This window comes from Empidonax traillii, unplaced genomic scaffold (genome assembly GCF_003031625.1).
Source record: "Empidonax traillii isolate 1590-97213 ecotype Southwest subspecies unplaced genomic scaffold, ASM303162v1 scaffold404:size960789, whole genome shotgun sequence".
Taxonomy (NCBI): domain Eukaryota; kingdom Metazoa; phylum Chordata; class Aves; order Passeriformes; family Tyrannidae; genus Empidonax; species Empidonax traillii.
The window spans coordinates 352468-378051 of record NW_020955597.1 but is presented as its reverse complement, the minus strand read 5'-3'; the positions used below and the strand labels follow the sequence as shown (position 1 = coordinate 378051).

Below are 25584 nucleotides of genomic sequence, written 5' to 3'. Positions count from 1 at the left end.
ACATTGCACAGAATTGCGTCCAGATGGTTCTGAAATACCTCCAGTGAGGGAGAGTCCACAACCACTCAGGGCAGTCTGCTCCAGTGCTCGGTCACCCGCACAGTAAAGTTCTTCCTTGTATTCAGGCATTCCCAGCACAGTCAGTGAAACTACCGTGGATAACAGACCTCGATCCATTGCTTTGAGACATCCAGTGCTTATTCTTGCTGAGGGAATAACAAAACTCTCCACAGCATTTGGAGTTATGGACAATCATAATGGTTACCCCAAGATTGTGCGCAAAAGTAACCTCAACAGGTAAGTGCATGTTTAGGGAAAGGAAAACATTTTTGGTGTTATAATGCCATCTCAATAAAAAGATCAGGAATGTCATCTTTTAATTTAGGGTACTGTGGTATTTTGTATTCTCTTGGTTAAACATTGATGGAGATTTTGTGATAAGAGCACTTGAAATGCTAAGTAGAAGGGAAATGACCTTTAGAGCGTTGCTGTTGTTCAGATATCGTTCCAGCAGGCAGGTCCAGTGCTCAGGCTGTTTTTTTTTTTTTCTGTCTTTAAGGTGATGTGTTAATGTGTTATTGTTGTTACTTGGAGCTTAACATTGCAAACATATCCCACCTCATTAGCAGCAGTGCACGTGACTCTAAGGTTACCTGGCGAAAAGGCTGGCATATATCTGACCCAGCTTATTATGTTTGATGTTTCTGAGGCTAATTAAAGAGCTACAAGTTTTCTTATTAGGAAAAAGGATAATTGTGCCAGCAGACCTAATGATGCCAACATCTAACATGGGCTGCTGTGGCTTATTGCATGTGCATAACTGATCTCTGTATGTGCAACAACTCTTACCTGTCCCATTGCTTCTGCTGTGCTAGCCGATGCTGCTGTACAAATGTAAAATACCTGTTTGGGGCTTAGAAATACTTGCCTGCCCCGCTACTTAAAATAACTAGTTAGGTGCCCAAAGTGTGCTGCTGGAAGTAGAAAGATTGGTAGCTTTGCAGTTGCCCACGGACTTCTGTAACTTCCTGTGAAGGTGTGAGTACTTCCACACCCCATTAAATTATGTAGCCAGTATAAATCAGGATAGCTGGACTGCTGTCAGTATAGTCATCCTAATTTATATCAAAGGTCTGGACTAGCTGCTCTCTAGCTTGTTGGCATGTCTCAGATGATGTGATGATAATGAAGCCTGGAAGTTGGGCTATCACTGTTTCTGAAGGAGTTCCCCTGTGCAAAGCTGAAGAATGCAATTAAGCCTAAACTCATATCAGGCTGCAGCTGAGATCAGAGACACGTTTTGATACTGGAAGTGAAAATAAAAAGTGAAAAAACCTCACTATGTAGGAATGTGGAATACAGTTAATTTCTGTTTTGCAATGGATTGAAATAAATGTGCAGTTGCAGTTAACTTGACAGTGGGGGGAGAAAAAAAAAGCTCTAATTGGCATACTAGTTATAATTTATCTAGATAGCCAAGGGCCTAGGAGAGCATGGAAGTATTGCTTCTCCATCAGGCCAGAAACTAGTTAATAGGAAAAGTGGAATAAACTCACTTTTCCCTTTACTCTGCTCTGTGTGTCTTGAGTGATTAATCTGTGCTTTGCCTCAAGCTGTTAATCTGCAGTGGTGACATTTCAATTATAAACGGCATTTTGTCCGTCCCCTCTGGAAATTCTGGATTTGTCAGCGCTAAAACATCGCTAGTACATGAATGCAACTTCACTGATAAATGCAGACCTAAACCTTGTTTGCTTTCAAGAAACTTGAATGCAGAAAGAACAGCAGCAATGCACATTTTCCACACACAAACAATAAATCTGAGAGAACCCTGCCTTGATGGGAGGATGGGCAACAGAGTGACTGGGTAAGGCACTGGTTCTCCAAGTTTCCTCATTTTCTTTTGAAAAACAGGAAAAGTGAAAGTAGTAACAATAACATTCCCACTTTGTCCTCTGGTGAATTTTCCTACTGAATTGTCTTGTTGCCCTTGTTCCTAATTTAAGGAGATCTAATAACATGAGAGTGGTTATTCCCCAACTTTTCTCTGCTGTTTAAGTCAAATGATTTCTTGTTAATTGAGACTATTCTTCTGATCTGATTGCTGAAGAATACAACTGATTCTCACATCCTTGTAAGATTGCTATATTTATAAAGTCTTGTTTCTTTTCTACTAGCCAATACCTCCTCTAAAAAAAAAAGAAAAAAGTTACAATCCACTGTTTCTTTTTCTGAAGTCATTTATCATTCTTACAGCTTTCTTCAGAACTGACTTTAGTTTCTCTTCCAAGTAGTTACCTTCTGAAAATTGCAGCATTTCAAGCCTCAGCCTCTGAATCTGTTACTTGTTTATAGGGAATATGCAGCCAATGAAAGGGCCAAGCAAGCCTCTCCTCCCTGGCTCATCAGTCACACTCTGCATTAATAAAAAAACCAGCCTCTATGTGTTATTTGATCCTTTGTCTTCTGGTATAAGTTACACTACGGAAACCATTCTTGGTAACATTTCAAAAACATTATTTCCTTCACAGCCCCTGGTTAAGTGAGACCTTTGTTCAGAACAGGTTCATCCAGCACGAGCTCCTTCCCCTTAGGAGAAGGGAAATTCCACCACTACCTGATGGCCATTAATGTTTTAAAGGTTTCTTCTTTGCAGTAATAACCAGAAATCTTAAAAGTATAAACTCCCGAGAGCTGGGGCTTTGAGAAATCAGTGGGTTTATTTAAAATGTTCAGTATATGAGAAAATTTTTTATTATAATTTTAAGGGCATTTCAAATTAAGTATTTGCACTGTTAATACAGTTTATGATCCTGGGCATGCAAAACCTATTTGACTTCATTAAAGCTCTGCTGAGATGCTGCCTTGATTGCAGAATGGAAGTGTATTTTACATGACCCTTCTTTTGATTAAGCAATTTCACTTTGCTTGTCACATACTATGGCAGGTAACACAGAAACCTAAAACCTCTCCAACCCTCACAGCTGAAAAAAGGCAAACTAGGAAACAAAACTTCAGCCAAAGAACCAATTCTGTGTTTTTTAATGGAATACTGTGTGTGTGTTTACACTGATCTGAGTGTGATACCACAACACGGCTGCTACATAGTAATGGGATATTAAAATTTCATGAATTCCTTTGGTCTGTGGTTTGAGGTTGCTTGTTTTGTTTTGGTTCTGATTCCTGGGCAGTCCTTGCATGACATTATCTCACTGGCCCAAGTGATCCACATGTTATGGGCACTGGTTACTGGTGCTCAGCAGCCAGTGCACAGCCCTGGCACAGGGTAACCCAGCATCACATCATCTGGCCATCACATCATCCTGATACTGAGCCCCTCAAGATTTGAATAAGGGTTTGAGTCAAACTTTGTAATTATTATTTTTTTTTTTTTAGTTGTTAATCTGAAGCTGTAGCTGGACAGTTATGATTAAGCAGTTGCATTGTGAATTTCGAATGCTTGGCTAATCTGTTGTTTTAAGCAAAAAGAGAAGACAATCCCAAGATGAACAAGAGCCACCAGGAGTGAAGTCAGCAGGAGCAATTCCAGAAGGATAAATAATTCAGACAGTGGGTGATCATGACCACGGACTCATTGACCACCTACTCAAAGCACACCCCAGACTGAAACGAAGGGAAGAACTGTGCTTGTGGACTAATTGGTATGAGAAGCGCGAGATATAACAAAGAATACGGGGTGGAGTACTAATCAATAGAAAAGTTATGTAAATTGTAACCAATGAAAGCTGATGCCTTGGTTGTTAAAATGTATTAATAATGTAAAGTCTTGATGACCGGTGAGCCAGGCTTTTGTGTGTTACCACCTAGCGCCCTACTTTGTGCAAATTAGAGTAAAATACAGAAATACCTCGCCTCGGTGTTGTGAATTGGTGCTGCGAACAGGGGAACAAGCTCGCGTTCGGGACAACAATCCCCCCATCTCATCACCCCCACCACCTTATCACCCCCACCATCTCATCACCCCCACCATCTCATCATCCCCTCCATCGCATCACCCCACCATCGCATCACCCACCATCGCCTCGCCCCCAGCCCGAGCAGTTCCCGGCCCCTCGGTGCGGGGTTGGGAGCGGGCTGGTGCCGCTCCCAGCGCTCCCAGCACTCATTAACCGCGGTGCAGCCGCTCCGCGGGGCCGGGCTGGCGGCTCCTGCCCGGGGAGGCCGGGCCAGCAGAGCCACCCCCTTCCCGCTCCCTGCCCCGGCTCCCGGGTGAGGGTGAGGGCCGTGCCGAGCCGTGCCATGGCCTCTCCCTGCTACCTGGGCTGGGATTTCAGCACGCAGCAGGTACCGCGCCGCCTCCCCCGCCCTGCTCTCCCCTCCCTCCCCTCCCTCCCCTCCCTCCCCTCCCTCGGCCGGCCCTCTGCGCGCAGGGCGGGGGGGCCGGGGCCGCCCTGGCTTCCCCGGGCCCTGCCCCGACTGGGGCTGGGCTGGCCGGGAGGAGGGTCCGACCGCGATGGGAGCGGGGGCTGCCCCTGGAGGATGCGGGGGATGCGGGGGGATGCAGGGGATGCGGTCAGGGCAGCCCCGCCGCCAGCGCGGCCGCTGCGCTGCCCCCAGCACAGAGCGGGGACAGGCCTTCCTCTTCTCCGCTCCTTCCTCCGCGGGCGGCTTCCGTCCCTTCTCGGAGCCTTCCGTTCCCCTTTTCCTCCTCCCAGCGGCGGATTTGCTTTGCCCAGGGCTCACGCAGGATGCAGGGAGCGGAGCGGTGGTCCATACCCAGGGCTCGCACAGGATGCAGGGAGCGGTGCGATGCTCCGTGCCTGGGGCTCGCACACGCTGCGTCTTGCCACAGCTGATGCCAAATAATTCACAGTCACACACAGTCCTTATGGTTGGGTTGCTCAGAGAGGTTGTGGAGTTTCCCTCACTGGAGGTATTCCAGAACTATCCAGATGCAATCCTGCCCTTTAGGACGACCCTGCTTAGGCAGGGAGTTTGGACCAGATATAACCCACTGTGGTCCCTTCCAACCTGACTGATTTTGTCATTCTGTGAAAGGGACTTTTGGAGATCAGCCCAGTTAAACCCCCCTGCCAAGGCAGAGTCACCTGGAGCAGGTGACAGAGAAATGTGTCCAGCTGGGTTTGGAACGTCTCTAGAGAGGGAGAATCCATGACCTCCCTGTGTGGCCTGTTCCAGTGCTCTGACATCCCCAATGTAAAGAAGTTCTTCCTAATGTTGAAGTGGAATTTCTTGTGTTTTATTTTATGGCCGTAATAATTCCCATTGCCTCAAGTTTTAAGATGTTTATGTGCCATGGGCGCTGTAGGAACCTGTTTGTTCTCATGTTTCCTTCACCTGCATAAGTACATCCTTTGTCTCTTTCTGTTTGCCCCATATCATGTCTGAAGCTGTGGGTTGTATGCCCTAATGTGTCCTGCTTCCCCATCGTGCTAGGGATGTGTTAAATATCCTGAAAAAGAGTGCTGGGAGACTTCTCTACATAGAGACTGCATGGCCATCCTTCTTCCTGCTCCTATAGGAGCTGTGATTTGCACCCAAATCCAGCTTTCCAGTCTCCTCATGGGAATCAAGACTAGTAGAATTGTGAACCTGGATGCTCAGATTGCTGCTTGAAATTCTGATTTGTCAACACATATGGGTATTGCCACACTGTGAATAGAAACCGCCCAAGTTGTGCAGAGGCCTGAATATGTTAAAAACAGGTGTTTGAGCATAAATCACCATTATTGTGCTGAAGTTTGGGAGCTTTAAAAGACACATCCAGGTTAGGTTGATCAAGTGCTTTCAAGGGGATGTGCTGTAAGCAGAGACCCAATTAGGCTGCAGTGGGTCAGAGCCATTTTTTGAGCTAGTGCACTGTGCCAGTGCATAGATAATGGTCCTACTTTAGTATGGCAAAAATAGGGATGGTCTTGTTATTTAAATATAACTCCTTAAGATGACTTAGGGGATTTTTTTCTTTCTTTTTTTTTTTTGTCTGTTTCTTTAACAGCGCTTTGCACTGTCTCCCTTGTTGAAATAGGCACAGAACATGAGCTAACTTCTCACTTTTCTTCTCAACTGTTATCGTTTTCCTTCTGAACTAGGTGAACTTAACTTTCTGTGTGTTGCATAAGTTCAGAATACACTTGTGTAAAGCCCCCTGAGCTTTGCCAGACTGGGAGAGTTTCATTTACTCACCCTCTGGGGAGCAGGGAAGATCCTCAAGGTACCCTAAGGGTAAAATCAGGCCAAAAAAAGGAGGAGGAGGAAAAAGGGCATATATGGCATCTATAATCTCAGATACTGTATTCTTTGGAGAAAATGCAAAACTGGTTACTCTGATGCAAGCTACAAACCTGGTGATTTGTTTGCTGTCTCTTAGCAAATGCCTGCAGCTCGATCTTGTTCATTAGAGGAGAAAGAAAATGAGGAGAGGGAATACAAACAAATAAAAACATGTTGCTGAATAGGTGGCATGCTGGACATTCACATAATAACTTGTTTAATATAAAATTATACCCGTACTTTCAGCAAGTTGTATGCATTGGGGCGATCTTTTTTTTTTTTTTTCCATTTTGTCTGTGGGAATTGAATTATTATAAATGAGTTATCAGTGCTATTTAATTATTGCTAGATTTTGTTAACTTCCTGTTTTATATCTTCTAGTTGAAAGTCATTGCTATTGATGAACGGCTGAGAGTCATTTATGAGGATAATGTTCATTTTGATAGGGACCTTCCGGAATATAAGTAAGACTCTTTGTATTTTACTTGGATAATGTAATTTAAAACTTTGGAGATTGGGGTGAGAGGACTGTTTGATCTCATTGGCATGTATGGAGGCATGGAAAAAGGTCATGCCATAGTCATGTTTCATACTTGGCAAGGGTAGTATATGCTCTTGCCTTCCTTGTATGTAAATATGACAAGAGCTCCCAAAAGGAAATAAATTAAGAAAATACACTCCAAAATATTATGCATAAATAAACCATTTTTTTGCCTTTTTGGGGACTTCAGACTCATGGACGCGACTATTTCTTTTTGGGACATGAAAGTAAGCACCGTCTTTGTGTCAGGGCAGAGTGCTCTCCTAACAACAAGAAAATTATGTGAGAAGAACCTCTAAAAGGCACTTGGAGACAAATTCAGTTTTTCCAAATCTCATAATGAAATGTAGGATGACAATATTTGTTTATTTCAGCAATAGACTAGAATTGACAAATGTCATCCCCCAGTCACAAGTTTCAATGAATTTATTTACTTGATGGTTTAACAGCAAAAGTTGAACTTGCTCTTTGAGGTTCAATTCACAGATGGTGACAGTCAGAAATAACTATGAATTACACAGAAGCAATGAGTAGTATCACCACTGGACTGTATCTCAGACCTTACTTCAGGATCAGGGCCTTTCCTTGAAAACTATTTACTTTGCAATTGGGTCAAACATGTCACCTCCTAGGAGCTAGATTTTACTTTTTCATACTTCAAACACCAATCCTTGCTCTTAACATTAAAAAAAACCCATTGCAAATTCTCTTTGGTCATTAATAATCCTGAAGAACTGTGCTTGTCAGGGAAAAAAATACAGAATTTACCAAGAGAAAATCCTGTTTTTTCTGTAGGACTCAGGGTGGAGTCTATATTCACAGTGACAGACTGACAGTCACTTCTCCTGTGCTCATGTGGGTCAAGGTATGAAAAAGCTTTATATAGTTCACCTTCTTCCTTGCTGTTACAGAAATGGAAATTTATTCTGAGCAATAGTGAAACTCATCACTCAAATCAGCATAGTTCTTTTCCTTATATTCTGTTTCTTTTAAGTGTTATTCTGTGTCTTTGGTATGCAAATAGCAATGCTATCAACAAACAGTGGAAGTTGCTAACGTTTTGATGTGTTTTTTGTTTGTTTCTTCTCTCTCTACTGTTACAGCACTCTGTGTATGAGAAATGCCCTCCTGACTTTCCCACATTTTCCCTCTTTTTAACTTGTACAAAAAAGGGGCAGATCTTACTTTGCCTGGCTTAAATCTGTGGTTTTGTAGCATCCAGGTTACCTAAACTGTTTTTTTTTTAGAATAAGCTCTGCTAAGCAATTGATGTCGCAACTGGTAAGTGGTGAAAGTGCACTTTGTTCAGGGATTCCCACTCACCTCCACTGATGTTTATTTTGAAGAACAGCATTTTTTTCTATTTGAAAACAAGGCCTTCCTTGCTTTTGTGCAGGTTCTGAAACACTTGCTCTCACATGGTACTGTGTAAATCTGTCTTGCTAAAGGGATTTGAATAGTTAAAATATTTGAAAGGTCACAGAACCCCAGCTACCCCAGCCACAGAACTACTGTGATCCACAGTAGTTGACGTGGTGGGAAATGGTGATCTAAGTGAAACTATGTAAAGATAGAATAATTTTTGATTTTAAACTTCAGAAAAATTAGGTTCTTCAGGCTAGATTGAAATTCACTTGAATTGGCCTTATATTGAAGAATCTGTGAGTTAGCTGATACTGGAGACAGCGGTATTGAGATTACTAATGTATTGTAGGATGGAGTGCAGGATGCACCCTGTTAAGATTTCGGAGATTTCCAAAAGTAAGAACAGAAAAAGATAATCCCGCTTTGTGTCTGGCACTCTTGAAAGTGCTTTTTAGTGAGTTGGAATTCTTTAACTCTTGCCTCTTATTTAGGTTTCAAAGAATGGATCTTTGTGATTCATCTTCTTTAAAGATCTTAATTTTCCTCTGTGTGACTCAGTTTTTCTTTTATGGACTCTTACTTAATAAATTAATTTATGCGACTTCTTGAGAAGTCCATAGTCATTAGCTAATTTTTCATTATCTGCCAATGAACTCCTCCTATCAGTGATGACATGAATTTACTGTTTAATTCCAGATTGTGAGTATGCATAATTTGATAGCTTGTTACAATCATTCTTGATTCTATTTTTTTTGTTTCAGGCTCTGGATATGATCTTGGAGAAGATGAAGTCTTCAGGCTTTAACTTCTCTCAAGTCAGAGCTTTGTCTGGTGCTGGCCAGGTTAGTTTATAAAGAAAATATTAGTCTTAATGTATTTCTTCAGTAGAGTATCAGGTACAGTGATAAATTTAATTTAAATACTTGTATTGCAGAAGAGCATAATGACATAAAATAAGATAAAAGCTTCTACATAAGTGTTCATAGACACATTCCTTAGGGGAGCTTGATGCCTGGAACACACAAAGCAATCATTACAAGGTAGTGGGAGTGGAGGATGAGTTTTACAGTGCAGTTGTTTGGATCAGTGTAGTGCATAACTACTTGGTTTCCTGTTGTTTTAATTCTTTGTACATACAGATTCTGAAATGACAGAGATAATTTTGAACTTCAGCAGATCCAAGTGCTTGTGGAAAATGGGGTAGAAACAACAGTGAGGGACACAGTTTGTTAAAAGCGTAGTAACATCCTGCTGAGCACAGGTTTTTCATTGGCTAGGAAGGAGATCTGGCTGGAAACAACAAAACCCAAATGATGTGAGTCTTTGACGCAGAAATGGCAAAGATGCTGCCATGATTTAGCCTGTAGTGCATAATGCCTTTCCCTGAGATTTATAAACCCCACACTGACATTTTGTCAGTGAGCCAGTCTCCTGGTTCTCTGGTGAAACAGCATTTCTCGGATGATATCCAGGGTGAGGACAGCACCAAAGTGATAGCTGATTCTGACATATGAGGTTTAGGTTATTCATCTTGGTTTTGCTGGGACTAATTAATCAAAACTCTTGCTTTGATCTCCCTGTTTCAATGATTGCAGTTGAAAGTCTGAGCAAAGTGTCTGAAAATCATAGCTGGTATCAAGGTCTCTGTTATGAATTCTTCAGTGGAACAGAGGTCAGGGACTTACAAGTAACCCCAACTTACACAGGTGAAAAAAGGAAGTGTATTTCCAGATTGCCTGTATTCCCTTTATTCTAGCCAGCCTCCAACGATGTGGGCAGGCATGTCACTGATGAATCAGGGAGCTGTGCTGAAGTAGCACAGAACTAAGTCTTGATTGTGGAGCCCTGGCTACAGCTCAAAGAGCCTTCAAAGAAGTATCTAATGCCATCAGCAGTATTAACAGTTCCCACTAGTGTTTTCAGTCGGTCAAAATAATTTTCTGGTTTAGTATATGGTTTGCTCAATCTCAGAGTCTTTTAATGACACACCTGATTTGAAAAGGTGCATTTTTTGGTCCTAGTTTGAAGAGAGTTCTCTTGTCCCTTAAAGTTTAAAATTCAGATCAGGACATGAAATTTGCAGTTTGGGAGGGCATCTCCAACCTCTGTTTTTGTATTCCCTACAGCAACATGGGAGTGTGTACTGGAAAAAAGGAAGCATCCAAATTTTAAAGAATGCATCACCTGAACTGCCTTTACATCAGTCACTAAAGGTAATGTGCAGAAAATCTCTGAAGGAAGAGCTACACTGTCCTTTTTCTGATGCTTACACATTGATTTTCTCCTTGCAAACCTTTCCTTTTGTTTGGCTGAGTCTCATGCCCCTGCAGCATAAACGAAATGTAGTAGTTATTCCTTCAGCTCCAGGGCTTTTGACATTTTATTTTCTTCTGTAAATGTAAATTTTCTTCTTTAAATGCTTACAGGTGCCAGTGAGTGTCCCAGAATCTTTCTGTGCCAGAGTAACAGACTGTTTGTTCTTCTAGGAAACGTAATCTTTTTGTAAACAGCCTGTAAATACTTAATTTTTTGTTTATATATATATATATGTATATATTTGTATTGACCAAAAATGTTTATGAAAAAGACCACTGTACCTGAATTTACTTTCAGTGCTTGTGATTTCATTAGATTTTATATATTTAAAAATAATATATTTTATAATTATAATAAAAATATACTGATATATAAATATGTAAATATATAAAATATATAAAATAAATAGCTGAGTTTACACTTACTCTGAAAGGATGGAATGTAATGCTCTGTGGACACAAACTCCTAACAAGTACATTGTTGAACCCAAACATTTTATATGTGAGCAATCGATAAACTTTTATTTAAAAAGAATAATAGGGAGGAATCAATGTTCTCCTGGAAAACCCTTACCTTCCTTACTTCATGGTCAGAACGGATGGTTGTATGTTGAAAGGGAGACTTTTGTGTAACTGATGTATTAAATGATTAGTTTTGGAACTGTGTCTCATCCATGCCAAACTCATGGAAATGGCATTAAAACGCTCTCTGGTGATGTACTAAGTCACAGTTGTATTTGCAAATGATTATGCCAGCCATTATGGAGAAATCTGTTAGTGGAGCTGTGGAAAGACAATCTGATTGTTCGGAGAGGAGTTCTAAAAGGAGCTGGGGTTTTGGCTACTGGGGGAGTGTGCTGAGACATCGTGCTGCAGGGTCTGACAAGGAACAGCAGAAAAAGCCTGTTGCTTCCCTCTGATGCAAAGTTTGGGTTGAACTTTTCACCACTGACTAACGTGCTGCCAAAAACCTTCTTTTTGTAATTATCAAGAGGAGACCAGAAGGCACCTCAGAGAACTGAGCAGTGAGCTGATACGTACAGCTGCCGTATTTTTATTACTCTAGCGGGGATTTCTCAGAGATCAGACTTACTAATAAAGGGCATTGTTCATTACAGGGGTGTTTTTCTGTCAGTAACAGTCCCATATGGATGGATTCCAGCACAGCTTCCCAGTGCAGTGCCCTGGAGGAAGCCGTGGGGGGAGCCCAGCACCTGGCGAGTATCACGGGCTCCCGGGCCTATGAGGTGAGGAATGGGTGGGGAGAAAGTCCTCAGCAGAGCCTTGTGATGGGAAAAATGCTGCCATCACAGGGCAGCAGGTAATCATCAGCCATTAACTGTGAAAGAGGGAGTTTTTGCAGTCGTTTCACCAAAGAAGATGTGGAAATTTTACAGTGAAATTAACCAAACACTGGAAATTTTGCTGCAGGAGGCAGTTGGAGTGAGCATTTGCCTAGTGGTTCCCAAATACACTGCTTGGTGGCCATGCTTGCGGTCTCAGGGCCTGGTTGTCCCCTGGGAGCATCTTGTGCAGCCACATTTCCATTGGGATGGAAATCCAGTTTGTGTTACAGGTTTATTTGGGGTAAATCCATCCACTGATTTGTGGATCACTGGTCTGGGTTACTTCTGCAATTTAAAGATTAGCCTTTTAATATTCCCTGGAGGCATCTCAGCACCTGGCTTACTCATACTTTTGGTTCAACAGAATAAGGCTTTAAGCTCCCAAATAGTTGATTCTGTTTTTGGATCGTCATGCAAGGTTTATGGCCAGTGTTGAAATCAGACTTCACATGCCACTAGCAATTTATTTTTAACTTGCTGAATGTTAAGGTTTCAGTGTTATAAGGGTTTTTTTTATTATGTGATATAATATTTGGATTAAAAAAAAATGTATTCTTGCAGCTATTTTTACCCTATGCTGGAGTTGTTGCTTTGAATATGAAACCTCCTGATTTGCTCCCAATTTACCTGCCTCGCAGGCAGGTACATAGATCATATAGCTTAAAGCTTTTCAAGGATTTGAAGGCAGCATTTGAATTGTGCTGCTGCCTGTGCACAGTGTAAGTGTGATTCATTCCATTGAACTGTCATTTCTGAAATGTAAACTAGGGATAGTAATGCTTTTTCTCTTGCTTTTTTTTTGAAAGGTGAACAAAATTCCCATAATGAGACTATGTGTTATACCCTGTTTAGTGCAGATTGCCTGCTGTGCACTGACTTTCATCATGCATCAGGCAAATTAAATATCCAAAGTGCAATGTACTGAACTCATTACACAGAGTTAATGATTATTGACTCCATTTAGGGTTTGTGTTTCTAAGCGTTTGCATTTCTTTCTCAGCGTTTTACAGGAAACCAGATAGCAAAGATTTACAGCCAGAATCCTGAGGTCTACAAGCAAACTGAGGTTGGCTTAACTTCAATATCCTTATTGGCAAACACAGTTGAAAATCTTTTAAAATTAATTTTGTGGGGATGTTTTTACAGACCTTTTTACCGAAGAGTATTTTGATTCTTGTGTTTGAATTTAAGCTCAAATTTGAAAATTTTATTTTGTACTTTTGCTTTGTTAAATTATTAGTGGCTGGGCAGATAAAAACCAGACATCAGTTCTATTATGAATGCTGTATTTGTCAAGCTGGTGAGCAGAGCTTTAAACTGAAGTTGCCGGGGGAGAGGAACCTCAATCCATCCCTGTTCTAGCACTTTGATGCCAGTGCTGAAAATAGATACCCAGAGCCTGGAGAGGGATGGCAGGAGGACACCTGTAGACCAGCATCAGCCAGTAAGTCTCCTTCACTGGGGGCTCAGCTTTAATGCCTGTGCAAACACATGGAGTACAAAGAAGAGGAGTTAGAGATGTGCACACACCTGCAGGATTATGATCCTACTGGCATCACGGAGACATGGCGGGATGGCTCCTGTGATTGGAATGTTGGAATGGAAGGATATAAGCTCTTGCAAGTGGATTAATATTAAAAAATCACCTCCTCTGAGCTCCGAAGGGATACATCCCAACAAAGAGTTAAGTCAGGCAAAAACACCAGAAAGCCTGTGTGGATGAACAAGGAGCTCCTGGACAAACTCAAACACAGAAAGCAATCCTACAGAGGGTGGAAGTGAGGGCAGGTGAACTGAAAAAATTACAGAGAGATTGTCTGAGCAGTCAGGGATCAGGTTAGGTAAGCTAAAACCCTGAAAAAATTAAATCTGGCAGGGACATCAAGGGCAACAAGAAAAAGTTCCATGGGTATGTTGGTTATAAAAGGAAGACTTGGAAAAATGTTGGCCCTCTCTGAAAGGAAGTGGGAGACCTGGTTACCCAGGCTATGAAGAAGGCCTGGTACTCAATGACTTTTTTGCCTTGATCTTCACTGGGAAGAGCTCCAGGCACACCACCTGAGTCACAGAAGGCAAAGGCAGGGACTGGGACAATGAAGAACCACCCAGAGTAGGAGAAATCAGGTTCAAGACCATCTAAGGAACCTGAAGGTGCACAAGTCCGTGGGACCTGATGAGATATGTCCATGGGTCCTGAGGGGACTGGTTGACAAAATGGCTAAGCCACTATCCATCATGTTTGAGAAGTTACAGCAGTTTGGTGAAGTTCCCACTGACTGGAAAAGGGGAAACATAGCCTCTATTTTTACAAAGGGAAATAAGGAAGAGCCAGGAAACTACAGGCCAGTCAGTCTCACTTCTGTTCCTGGCATAGAGCAGATCATCCTGGAAACTGTGCTAAGGCACATGGAAAATAAGGAGGTGGTTGGTGACAGACAAAGCTTCACCTAGGGCAAATCATGCCTTACAAATTTGGTGCCTTCTGCAATGGGGTTACAGCATCAGTGGATGAGGGAAGAGCAACTGATGTCACCTGTCTGGATTTGTGCAAAATACTTGATACAACATCCTTGTCTCTAAACTGGAGAGACATGGATTTGATGAATGGACCAGTTGGTGGATAAGGAATTAGCTGGATGGCTGCACTCAAAGAGTTGGGATCAAGGGATCAATGTCCAGGTGGAAACCAGTGATGAGTGTGTTTCCTCGGGGGTTGGTGTTCAGACTGGTGCTGTTCAATGTCTTTGTCACAACATGGGCAGTGGGACTGATGCACCCTCAGCAAGTTTGCAGTCAACACACTGAAGGGAAGGGGACCTGGAGAGGCTGGAGAGGTGGGCCTGTGCAAACAAACCTCATGAAGTTCCATTTTCCACTGAGGAATTACTTTGATTCTATTAGTACAAATTATTGTTTTCCTTCTGATTTTTAATATTCAGAAATCAACTTGCAATTCCATTACTGTTTCAGTTTGGTGTCTCTGCATCTAGCTGTCACTGAAGTGCCATGGCTTGAAGCAAGTAAAAACTCCATGGAAAAATGATGTAAATGAGAGAAAAACCCTTGTCCTATGATTTGAATATGCCAAACATCCAGACCTGTGAAGCCAGGCCACTCCTGATTTTGTATTACTGCTGTTCTTGGTAGCATTAATCATATTTTTTTGTGTTTTTTAAGATCTCACCCCTGCATGAAACAGTTAATTTCATGAGAAAGTGAGTTGCAAAGTTGATCTATATTTTGTGTGAGAGTGCTTAATTTTTAATTTTTTTTCTTCATGTTTTTGCACATTCTCAATGTATAAGCTTTACACTAGTAAGATATGGGATGAAACAGAACATTAATAGAGTCTGACCATAAGCTTGAGACTTAATTTAGAGAAACATACATTAGTGGGGGGGAAATGGGTCTGTGGAATGGAGAACCAGTCAGGCCAATTTCAGACTTTGAGGGCTGGTTGCACTGATGGCACCTTTTAGCAGTAAAGCTCATGCAAGATGTTGTGATCGAGTCCAAAATATCTCCCTGCCAGCGTTGCTCTCGGTGACCCTCAAGAAGGAGCACTAGAGCTGTTGGCAGCTTGGTAATCTCAACCACACGTGGAAGGTGGATGTGCTTCCTCCTGCAGGTCAGCTTGCTAAACTGGCTGATTCACAGTTTAACTTCCTCCTTCTCCCTTCCATTTCAGGCAGCTAGTGCCCAGTGGGGCACCACAGAAGGTAGGCCTTTGTTATCTAAGCAAAATGTGATATATTCTTGGGGAGAGGAGCATGAAGAGCGTCATTAAATTTCCCGACCATTATAACCACCTCTCAGGGCTCTGGCTGTGGGCTGACCTTGAATGCTGTGTGGAGCAGTGGGTGTGTGATCATTAATAAAACACCTGTCACTGCTGGCTCCCTCGACCAGTAGAGATTTGATTCTGTTCAGTGACTGGGTGACAATCATATTTCTTCTGAACTAGTCACAGCAGAGAATACGAAATTTGTCAGCTTCCGTGCCAGCTTCTTGGCAACAGACAACACTGGATCATGCAGAAAGCTTGGGAGTGGTTGATTAGCTTGAGAGTTCACATGGCAGATGTGAAGTGGAAGCAAGTTCGTGTCGGATCATTGAGTTGTGTCCTATGGCTGGGGCATTTTTTGGCCAGTATTAGAAGCCCTACAGCTGGATTTAATGCAGTTGAAATATACCCTGGGAGGCAGAGCTGCAGGTAGTGGTCCAGTTCAAGGCCTATTATTACCAGCTCCTGGGAGTAATTCCTGGGAGGAAGGCAAGGGGTCACATGAAGGTCTGGCAGAACTTTGTCAGAGCTTCTAAAAAGCTTACAGACCTGTGCTCTGGGTGGACCAGAGCATGATCAGCACACAGGTAGCTTTGTGGTTTAGGTTTTTTTTTTTTTTTTTCTTTAGAAAGTGTTTTTCCTTTAAATGAGACTAGGTAATACAACGAAGTTGTGAATTAATTAATGATAACACAGAGTATGCTAATATACTAGATGTGTTTTGCATGTTCAGAATGCAAAGCTATTAACAGCTCTTATAATGCAGTTACTTTTAGATTGATATCTGCTGTATTACCGAGACAGTCAGAACTGAATAATCCTTCTAGGTGTATTTTTGTGCGCTTTCTGTGCCTAACATTAAACACCTGTTAACATCTTCTGCTTTCAATTACCTAATTATTTACTTTCTTTGAAGTGAATACTGATGGGACTCACTTTTTTCTTGCAGAGAATCTCCTTGGTTAGTAGCTTTGCAGCTTCCCTTTTCCTGGGAACTTATGCACCCATTGATTACAGTGATGGTAAGTACGTGGGCTTTCCTCGTAGTAACAATTCAACAAGGAAATTTTCCTCTCCATCCCCACCTTACATTTAAAGGGGGGACAAGGTCTATGCTACTTGTTTAGAGTCTTTAAACATCAAGGACAAGCATGTTAGATTTTAAGCTAAGTTCCTCCTTTCAGTTTGTTGCTGCTTTTGACAGTGCTGTCAGCTGTGCTCATCTGTCCCCGTCGTACTGTGATTACCACTTCTGTAAAATGGATCCCCAGAGGAGATTCTTAAATGCAACTGTAGCTTCTTTCGTTGTTTTGTGATGTATAAAGGAATGTTGAAATATCTTTTAAAGGCATCAAAAAGTTGAGGATGTTTAAAGCTAGACTTCAGAGTTCTGATATTGGTTCTTGCTCTTGCTGGTTTAGCTCAGAGTTGTGCAGGACGTGGACTTGAAGTTCATTGTGATTATTTTTTCCCCGCCTAACTGGAGTATGGGTCTTCAACAGAAGGATATTTTCAAAATAAACTAGGAAAAAAAAGAATAAATGAAGCAAAAAAGGACTAAACCCAGTCAAAAAAAAAAATCTTCTGTATCTTTCTATTCATCATAACAAAGACAAAAAAGTGACAAGGCTACTGTCTCTCTTTTCTGTTTTGTGATATCTCAGTTACTCAGCTTTTAAATGGCAATTTTAAATGGCAATTACAAAGGAAACCACTTTCCTGGGAGCTGTGCTGCTATTTCTAAATAGCATTTTTGATTCCTTCTCTGAAACTAGAAGAAGATATATTTCAGAGCTGAAAGGTTAGATAACAAGGCTCTCTAAGGAATTTTTGCATTATAGAGATGTAGTTGACACCCATGTGTTAAGACCAACTCATTTTTTCTCCTTTGTTGTTCCATCAAAGCTCATAGGAAAAGACAGGACAGCTCAATTTTAGCTAATGGACATCTTACTCGATATCAGATCTTCCAGTTATATTTGAGACCTTAAAAATTGCAAAGAAATCCATGCTTATTTTGCAGCACTTGTGAGATTGTTACATCAGTCTTCTGGTCCTGCTCTGTTTCCAGATATTTTCAGAGGTGAATTTTATTTTTTTTTAGTGTATTATTGGCAACAATGACTGTTAAGAGATTTGCACTTTGCTCCTCAGCAGGCCCAAATACTGAGCACTTCAGCTGCTCAGCCACCCACAGAATAGCTCCATGTCCTGTATTTCAAGGAGATATGGTCAAATCTTCAAGGTGCTTTTTTTTTAATAAAGAAATATGTTGCTTTTAATTTTTCAGGTGTTAATTTTGATTCAAATGTTTATATTATTTTATATATATACATATATATACACATCAAAAATATCTTGGGTGTGAGTTTTTTTTTTTTTTTAATAATGTTACTTTTCCTTTTCTGTTTGGAAGCAAGTGGAGGAAGAAAATACTTCTTCAGTTTCAGAGCATGAAAATTTCAGTGGTTGAAACCAAAAATATTTTAAAGTACTGATGATTAAAATTTGCTTAATTGGAAAATTTTCATAGAAAATGTGTCATGTTTTTCAAAGAGCTCCAGGAGAACCTGTTCTGTTACACCTCTGGATATTTACAACACTTGAGTAAATGTTATCTCCTGTTTAGAGCATGTAAGATTATTAATTGTGTGAAAAAAGACAAGAGAACTAAGCAATTACCGTTCTCTTTACAAGACAAAAGATTTTCTGGCATTGTAAGCTATATTTTGCCTCGTTCGTTCCTTTCTTCTGTTAACATAATGAGAGAGAATTCTAATTTCAGTAATAAAATGTAAGTATAGTGTGTGCAGCAGTTATTTGGATGCAGCTGAAAAAATTGTTTTCTTGTCATCTAGAATTTCTTGCAATTCACTTGATCTTTTAAGTTGCACCTGTGTATTGTAGTTTAAAATGCATCTCTCAAAATAATGTTCAGATAATAGACCTATTCTTCATTTCTGTGGGTTTAACTTCAGGTCATATCATCTTTAAAAGACCCTGTCAAATTGTTTAGCTCTGCACAATAACTTATCTCTCTAAATTCTCAGGTTATTGTAGGAAACGTGCTATTCAGTTTCAGGGTTTTTTCCTTTTCTTCTTAAAGGTCCAATCTCTTAAGGTTCAAATCACTCCTTTTGAATGGCTGAGCACCCTGGGTGATTTATTTAAAAAAAATGAAATTACCTTCTAGTGGAATGAAGAATGATTTTCATTTATACTGTGCAGATGTTAAAAGTAAAACACATTTGGGACCTAAACAACTTGAACACTTGGGGCATTGTTTCTTTTAGAAGACACCTTAAAGAACAGCAATTCCGCTCTTGACCCAGAGAAGCTTTATCTTTTGAAATGCTTTTCTAAGAGCCTTAGGAAAATCATAGCTTAGCATACTTGTTTTTTGTTGTTGTGTCGAAAAAGGATGTGTTGGACTGAAGCCTTTTCGAAAGGAGTGTGGTGGTCTGAATTTACTCCTAATGTAGCTTGTGAGGTGTCAGCAGTTACACTGCTCGTGGTTTTAGCTCACTGAGGAAGCAATCCAGAGGGCTGTAATACAGAGGCACTTACCTGCTTATAAACATGTGCAAATATTGATCTTTACCTTGTTGATTAATAAAACCGGTTAGTCTGCATCCTTTGATCCTTGTAATGAAAGTGTTTGCATTCACCCCCATCTCCCAGAGTGTTCAAGCACTTACACTTTTGTATATGTAATAACTATTAGCAAGTCCTGACTGTGCTCCTGGTCATCTTATGCCGAAAGTATGCATTGAAATACAGAATCCTATTCATCCACATATTGACCTTTTTCTCAGTCCTTACTAGACCACGGCCTTGGCTTTTGACCTTCACTGCTGGTGAGACATCCATTTGGAGTGACAAGTTGAAGGGCTGACTTTGATTTTTGTTTGTTTTCTTCCCTTAGTTCTCAAATTATTACTAATTTCATAGGTTAAACCTTGTGGTGTAGATTGTGACTAGGGGTGCTGAAGTTAGGAGCTCAGTATGCATCACTCCTCATATAATTAAAGGAGCATTCAGCTCTGGTTTTTATTTTCCATTGACTAGAGATTCTCATGCCCTCAGCTGGATAGGATGAATCCAGGCCAATAGTTTAATCGTTCTTCTAAAATAGTTGTTTCCCATCTTTTAAATGAGTTTCTCAGGTTGGGGCAAATTAGCTCATCTCTCTTTTCTCAGGGCCCATTAAAGTCTTTGTGCCACTATATCTACAAGTCAATAAACTGAAGTGTTGTTTTGGTATAATATAAACCTTCAGTTATAAAGGTTAGTGATTCTCCTGTTTAATGCAGGAAAGATTGGAGGCTGCCCTTATGGCTTGCAAAATGGCATTGAAGAATACTGGTTAAATATTTCTCAAGGCTTGTTTCTCGAGGATCTGGAGCAGGATGATTTTTTTCCAAAAGAATCCACAGAAAACAACAAATAACCTTCCCCTAGTAAAATTCCTATTTATTTAAAGATGTTGTTCCTCACAATTAATTTAATTCAATGACGGGGTTCTTGGCCTTTTAAATTAGGGGCTTTTCTGGGAAAAGTTACAGATTTTTGTATTTCCTCGTAGAAAACCTTCCTATGCCTGAGAGCATTGAACACCCACCTGCTTACACCCTCTGCCTCTGAGGAGTGCAGATGGTGACTCTGGTCTGAGTTTAACTTGGCAGGACTCAGTTTGCCCTGGGAAGAAGGGGATGGCTAGGTTTAAATCTAGCTCTTAAGAGTGATCTCCCGCAGAGAAACTGAGAGAGGCTTGGATTACTCCCGTGTCTCAGCTGGAGAGCGCAACACTTTCTGTTTACAGCACTGTGTGGAGCACTGGGTCCAGACCTGGCTGGCAGAGCTTGGGATTGGACTGCACAAATATGTAATCCGTTTGTAAATGTTATTCAACTCGTATTTAAGCCTATGTAAAAAGGGCTGCTGGGAGTTGATAGGGTGGGCTCATCCGTGGCTGTGTAACCAGCAGTGGTGTGTGTGGAGTGTGTTGCAGGTGTGTGCCCTTCCGCAGAGAGTAAGCACTGCTGCAACCTTGTGATGTGCTGGCTGAGATGTGGGCTGCGTCCTTTTTTCCCTCTACCAGCATAACAAGCATAGCTTTGTCCCTCAGACACTGCATATGGCATCAACTTCACCATCGTTATGACTTTAAAGATGTACTGAATGGAAAGAAATTTCAGGTTTCCCACTCTGCTCAACCAAGAATGTGGCTGTGTTTCTGAGATAAATAACTCGTGGGCTAAATGGTCTTTGAAATGAAAATGTTGTTAATCTGGAATAAGACTGCCATGTCCCTGAGCAGCACTAACCAGAAACACATACAGATTTTCAAGTCTAATGAAATGTGCATTTAAACACATCTTAGCAACGCAAGCAAGGGGTGTGGAGTGCTCAGCATGTTATGTAGGTTTGGCCACTAACTTCAATTAACTTTTAAACCAGCAACAAAACAGTGAGGAAAAAGCAATGAGAAACCAAACCAAAACTGCACAGACCTTCCTTAGATCTAATGATAGTTCTGGTGAGGAAGTAGGTGACCAAACTGGTTATTTAGGTTGTAAGGTTGCCCGCCCTCAGGTGTTGCAGTTTTCTCAAAATCTTGACTTTGGTATTCAGAACTGGGCTTTCCAAACTAACCTAAAAATTAGAGGCTACACTTGAAAATTTGTCCTCGTGCATTTTTTTGGCTTCTAAGTTTTTTTTTATTTTTTGTTTCGTTTTTTTGTTTGTTTGTTTTTTGGTGGGTTTTTTTGGGTTTTTTTTGGTCATTTGACATTGATATGGAGGAAGATTAGTCAGCCTGGATTTAGATGCTTATAGAATTCTCTACTCAAAGGTAGGAGTAGTGTAAAACCGTCCCACCCAGGGGGTTATTTCTTCACTGTTAGGTCTCAGGTGAGCACAACACACCTTCAAAGTGCTGCATCATCGTTAGTTAATTGCAGTGATGTCTTTATCTAAGGTGGATGATTTGAGGAGGAGCGGATGAGGAGACATAATTTTTATTTAATTTTTACTCTTAATTTGGGAATAACTGAATTGTCTAGGGCATTGTGCATCAGGGAAGCATTTTCTCCTACTTTTCCAGGTGAAAGCTCTCCAGATGCTGAATTATCAGTATCCTTTATGCTTAGAAGAGCTGACACCATTCTCTTTAAACATAAAATATACATCCGTAAATTTTCTGCTGGCAGAGTTTTCTGATGCAGATGTCTTCTTTCAATCCTGTACACTTTCTGTTTTGGTCTGTCTTGTAGGTTCTGGTATGAACTTGCTGCAGATTTGGGAAAAGGTGTGGTCAAAGTCCTGCCTTGATGCTTGTGCACCTGGATTAGAGGAGAGACTGGGACGCCCCGTCCCATCCCATTCAGTCCTGGTATGTGCCTGCCTAGAGGAGTCAGAAGCAACAGCTGGGGCTTTGTGCTGAGAGATGTGCTAAAAGCATTTCTTGGAGCGTATTTGTGTGTGCACAGAGACACAATGCATGCACAGTTATCCTCAGAGCAAAGCTTCTTGGTTTAACATTTCCAGGTGTGTTGTGAACGTGTCTGCCAGCCCGTGCATGGAAACCATTAGCTGGCATCCGTCACAACTTTGATGTCCTGGGATTCTTGCATGCTCTGGGCTATGATGAGAGTATTTTTGGTTTATGCTCCAATGATTAGAATCTTTGGAGTTCCCTCTCATGCCCACAAGCACCTGGTCACTGCAGAACTGTTCATGGGTATTTATTACTGCAGAAACAGGACCCAACATTTGCATTTCCTGACAGAGGCCTTGTTTTAAACAGTTTGTAGACTTAATGAGGTAATCTTTGTGAATAATTTGGGATATTTAAAGCTCCTCAGTTCATGTAGCATAATGGTGAAATCAAATCAAGCCTCACATCTCCTACACTAAATGAGTTTAGTCTTACTACCCAGCACGTGTAAAAGAGCATAGATACCCATCACCTGATCCCTCTGGATTCAGTGCTGATCTGTAATGGAGAGGAAGATATAAGAAACTGTTATAGATGTCCTTGTACAGATAGTTTTCTTCTCCTGTTTTTTCTCTATGGCTTTTATGGCTATCAGATATGGCTTAAAAGAACACAGTTCTTGACCTCTAAAATAATAGGGGTCATATTCCAGCATTTGATGCTGTGATGTATATTAATGTTGTGTTTCCTCTTATGTTTGCATTGAATTTCTAATTTCTATGTATTAATATTCATGTATATGTGCAAAACAGATAGATGTGTTTATGTTACTTGATGCGAATAACTGGAGAAAGACCCAAAGGTAAAATTCTGCTATTTACTATCCTATTTCAATATCTAATCTGAGGGTATTTCTGTGTGGTTCTCAACAACAACAAAAAATGCGAGTCAAATTTTTTAATATTCATTTATACCTGGAACGCACAAAATAATTATTTTAGATTTTTTTTTCCCAGTTCTATGTTGTAACATATTGTCGTACATTCCTAGATTACATTGCAATTTTTTTGAGCTCTTTCTTTCTTTCTTTCCTTAGGGGACCATTTCTCCATATTATAGTCAGCGTTATGGGTTTAGCCCAGACTGTAAAATAGTAGCATTTACAGGAGACAATCCAGGTGAGATGATTAACTGTGTAAAATCCAGTGAATATGGTTATGTATGTACTAAAATTCTAAATCAATCTCACTGATTCTTAGATGCTCCCTATACAATGAAAGAATATTGTGTTTATCAGCATTAATTCCTCTTTCCAACAGCCTTCCATCACTGGTTCTTCTGAGATGGAGACGTCTTGGATGAGCTGTGTATGACAAATTAAGTCTCTTTTACTGAGTAATCAGGGATGAATTCATTTGCCTCTTGATAACTTCAGTTTTTGTTTGCCTGCCCCTAAGAAACCATCCTTGCTATCAACTGCTAACATTTCAGCTTAGAAAATATGAATTAAAGCCATTGTATCTTTTCAAGCAAAAAGGTGGAGATGGATCTCATTGTCTTTCTCTGAGAGTTAAAGCTGTCCTTTTGTAGACTGATAGATCCCAGCACAAGGGAAGGTGGTAATTTAGGGTCAGTTTTTTGAATCCTGGAGACTGTTTCACTGTAGAGAAAATTTTTCTGTTTCTCAAGACTGTGAAAATAAAACACCCATATTACATCAGCATATGCAGGTTTGAATCATGATGGAAGCTTCATCATGATATATTTTGTATTCATATTCTGGGAGTTGGGTAAACTGCATTTCCCAAAAGTCCAATTTTTCCTTCTACAGATTCAAATCTATCTTAGTCCAATAAATATGTGAGTAGTCTGATGGAAGTGGGAGTGTTTCTCCTTTAAAGTGTGTTGTTAATCAAGAGTCCACTCTATTTTAAACCTGAATACATAAATCATTAGATAATCAAGTAGCTCTGTAGTCTTTTGTCTTGAGCATTTTGATTTTGTTAAAAATCCCTCCCTCACCCAAATGCTTTGCCCATCTTTTATGGTGTATAGGCCAAGGCCATCAGGAGCATATTTGCCATTTATGTTGAACTTTGGGATGGTGAATCCAGAGTATTACAACCTCTCATATAACAGGCTTAATTGAGTCAAAGAACTACCTTTTATCTGGTATTTTTTTTTTTTGCTTTCAGCATCGTTGGCAGGGATGAGGCTTCAAGAAGGAGATATTGCAGTAAGTCAAAACATACTCCTGGAAACTGCCCATATCCTCTAATACTTGAAATACATGAAATGTAAATAGTTGTAGGCTATCAGTTAAATATACCTGCCAGTGTTGATTTTCCGTTTATTGGATTTGCACTTGTTGTATTTCTATCAATCTGTAAGCTGCCTGAAAGATTTTAAGTAAACTCCTGTGACTATTTTTAACTAATGCTCCATTAAAACCTAAGTCTCCATCTAGTATGTATTTCACTGGCATGACAGCCTGAGTCAGAGCTAGCTTCGACACGAATCCAATTGACTTAATGTGTAATTTAAAAACAATTAGTGGTAATAACAAATGGTTTTAATTTAATTTCTGTATTGCTTTTCATGCACATTGTGATAACGCTTCAATTACTTTTTTTTTTTTTTTTTTCCCTCTCCAGATTAGCCTTGGCACGAGTGACACATTGTTTCTGTGGATCCAAGAGCCAACTCCTGCCTTAGAAGGTCATATCCTCTGCAATCCTGTTGATTCTCAAACATATATGGCACTTTTATGGTAATACCATTTATTTTTTTTTTTTTTTACATCTGGGATCAATAACATATATTTCTTTCTCTGTGTTAGTGTTTTTTATTTCTTTTGCAAAATGATAATGAATAGAACATTCAGCACTCTCCACGGTATATGGCAATCTACTGCTGAAACATTTCCATCAACGTTATAGCATCCCTATTGTTTAATTTGAGTAACTGAAACTGCAGAGTTGTGGAGGATAAATTCTCATGGCAATAAGAAGCTGAAATTATTTTTGTGTGCACGTAGAGCCAGTTCACCGTGAATCTCAGGTACTACATTTAATGTACAGGAGTAACAAATCTTCTGAAATAGGATGTGAAATGTGTGGAGCTTGACCACTGTATAACTTCTGTGCTCTTCTGGTGGTTCAGTGGGGGCATAATGGAGTAGGTGAAGATTCCTCTTCCAGAGAGGAGTATGATCAGTGCTGTTCAGGGACATATTAGGCTGTGCATGAGGAGAATAGTGAGATCTCGAGAAACCCAGCTGAGAGAATGTTCCTCGTGGTAGCTTTTGGCTGCTGTGATCTGGGAGTTGTTTGGCCCCTCTCCAGCCAAGTAGGTGGAAAGGTGGCCTGAAGCTATGTTTGCCCTCAGCGAGTCACTGTATTCCAGACTAAAACTTCCAAACCAGGTCATAGTGTTTAGGCAAATATTTTCCAGTAATACGCAAGTAAATTTTGTGTCTAAATCCCCTGGACTGTAGGTGCTTGTAACTCAACACTTCAGCAAAGATCAGATCTGCCTTTGAG

At 40.6% G+C, this 25584-nt stretch overlaps 1 protein-coding gene across 4 annotated transcripts in view; it reads left to right on the top strand.

The window, feature by feature from the left end:
- XYLB (xylulokinase) overlaps positions 1-25584 on the top strand; it is an 88270-nt gene continuing 62686 nt past the window's right edge. For 2 of the 4 annotated variants that reach the window (XM_027893735.1, XM_027893734.1), the window contains exons 1-12: positions 4175-4305; positions 6634-6716; positions 7589-7658; positions 8920-9000; positions 10285-10371; positions 11592-11720; positions 12820-12885; positions 16553-16625; positions 21879-21997; positions 23139-23220; positions 24238-24278; positions 24697-24812. In XM_027893735.1, coding sequence (XP_027749536.1) covers positions 4261-4305; positions 6634-6716; positions 7589-7658; positions 8920-9000; positions 10285-10371; positions 11592-11720; positions 12820-12885; positions 16553-16625; positions 21879-21997; positions 23139-23220; positions 24238-24278; positions 24697-24812 — 992 coding nt within the window. In that variant the 5' untranslated portion in view covers positions 4175-4260. Of the gene's footprint in view, positions 298-4174; positions 4306-6633; positions 6717-7588; positions 7659-8919; positions 9001-10284; positions 10372-11591; positions 11721-12819; positions 12886-16552; positions 16626-21878; positions 21998-23138; positions 23221-24237; positions 24279-24696; positions 24813-25584 lie in introns of those variants that run through there. The other 2 variants (XM_027893737.1, XM_027893736.1) reach the window with 2 other exon arrangements.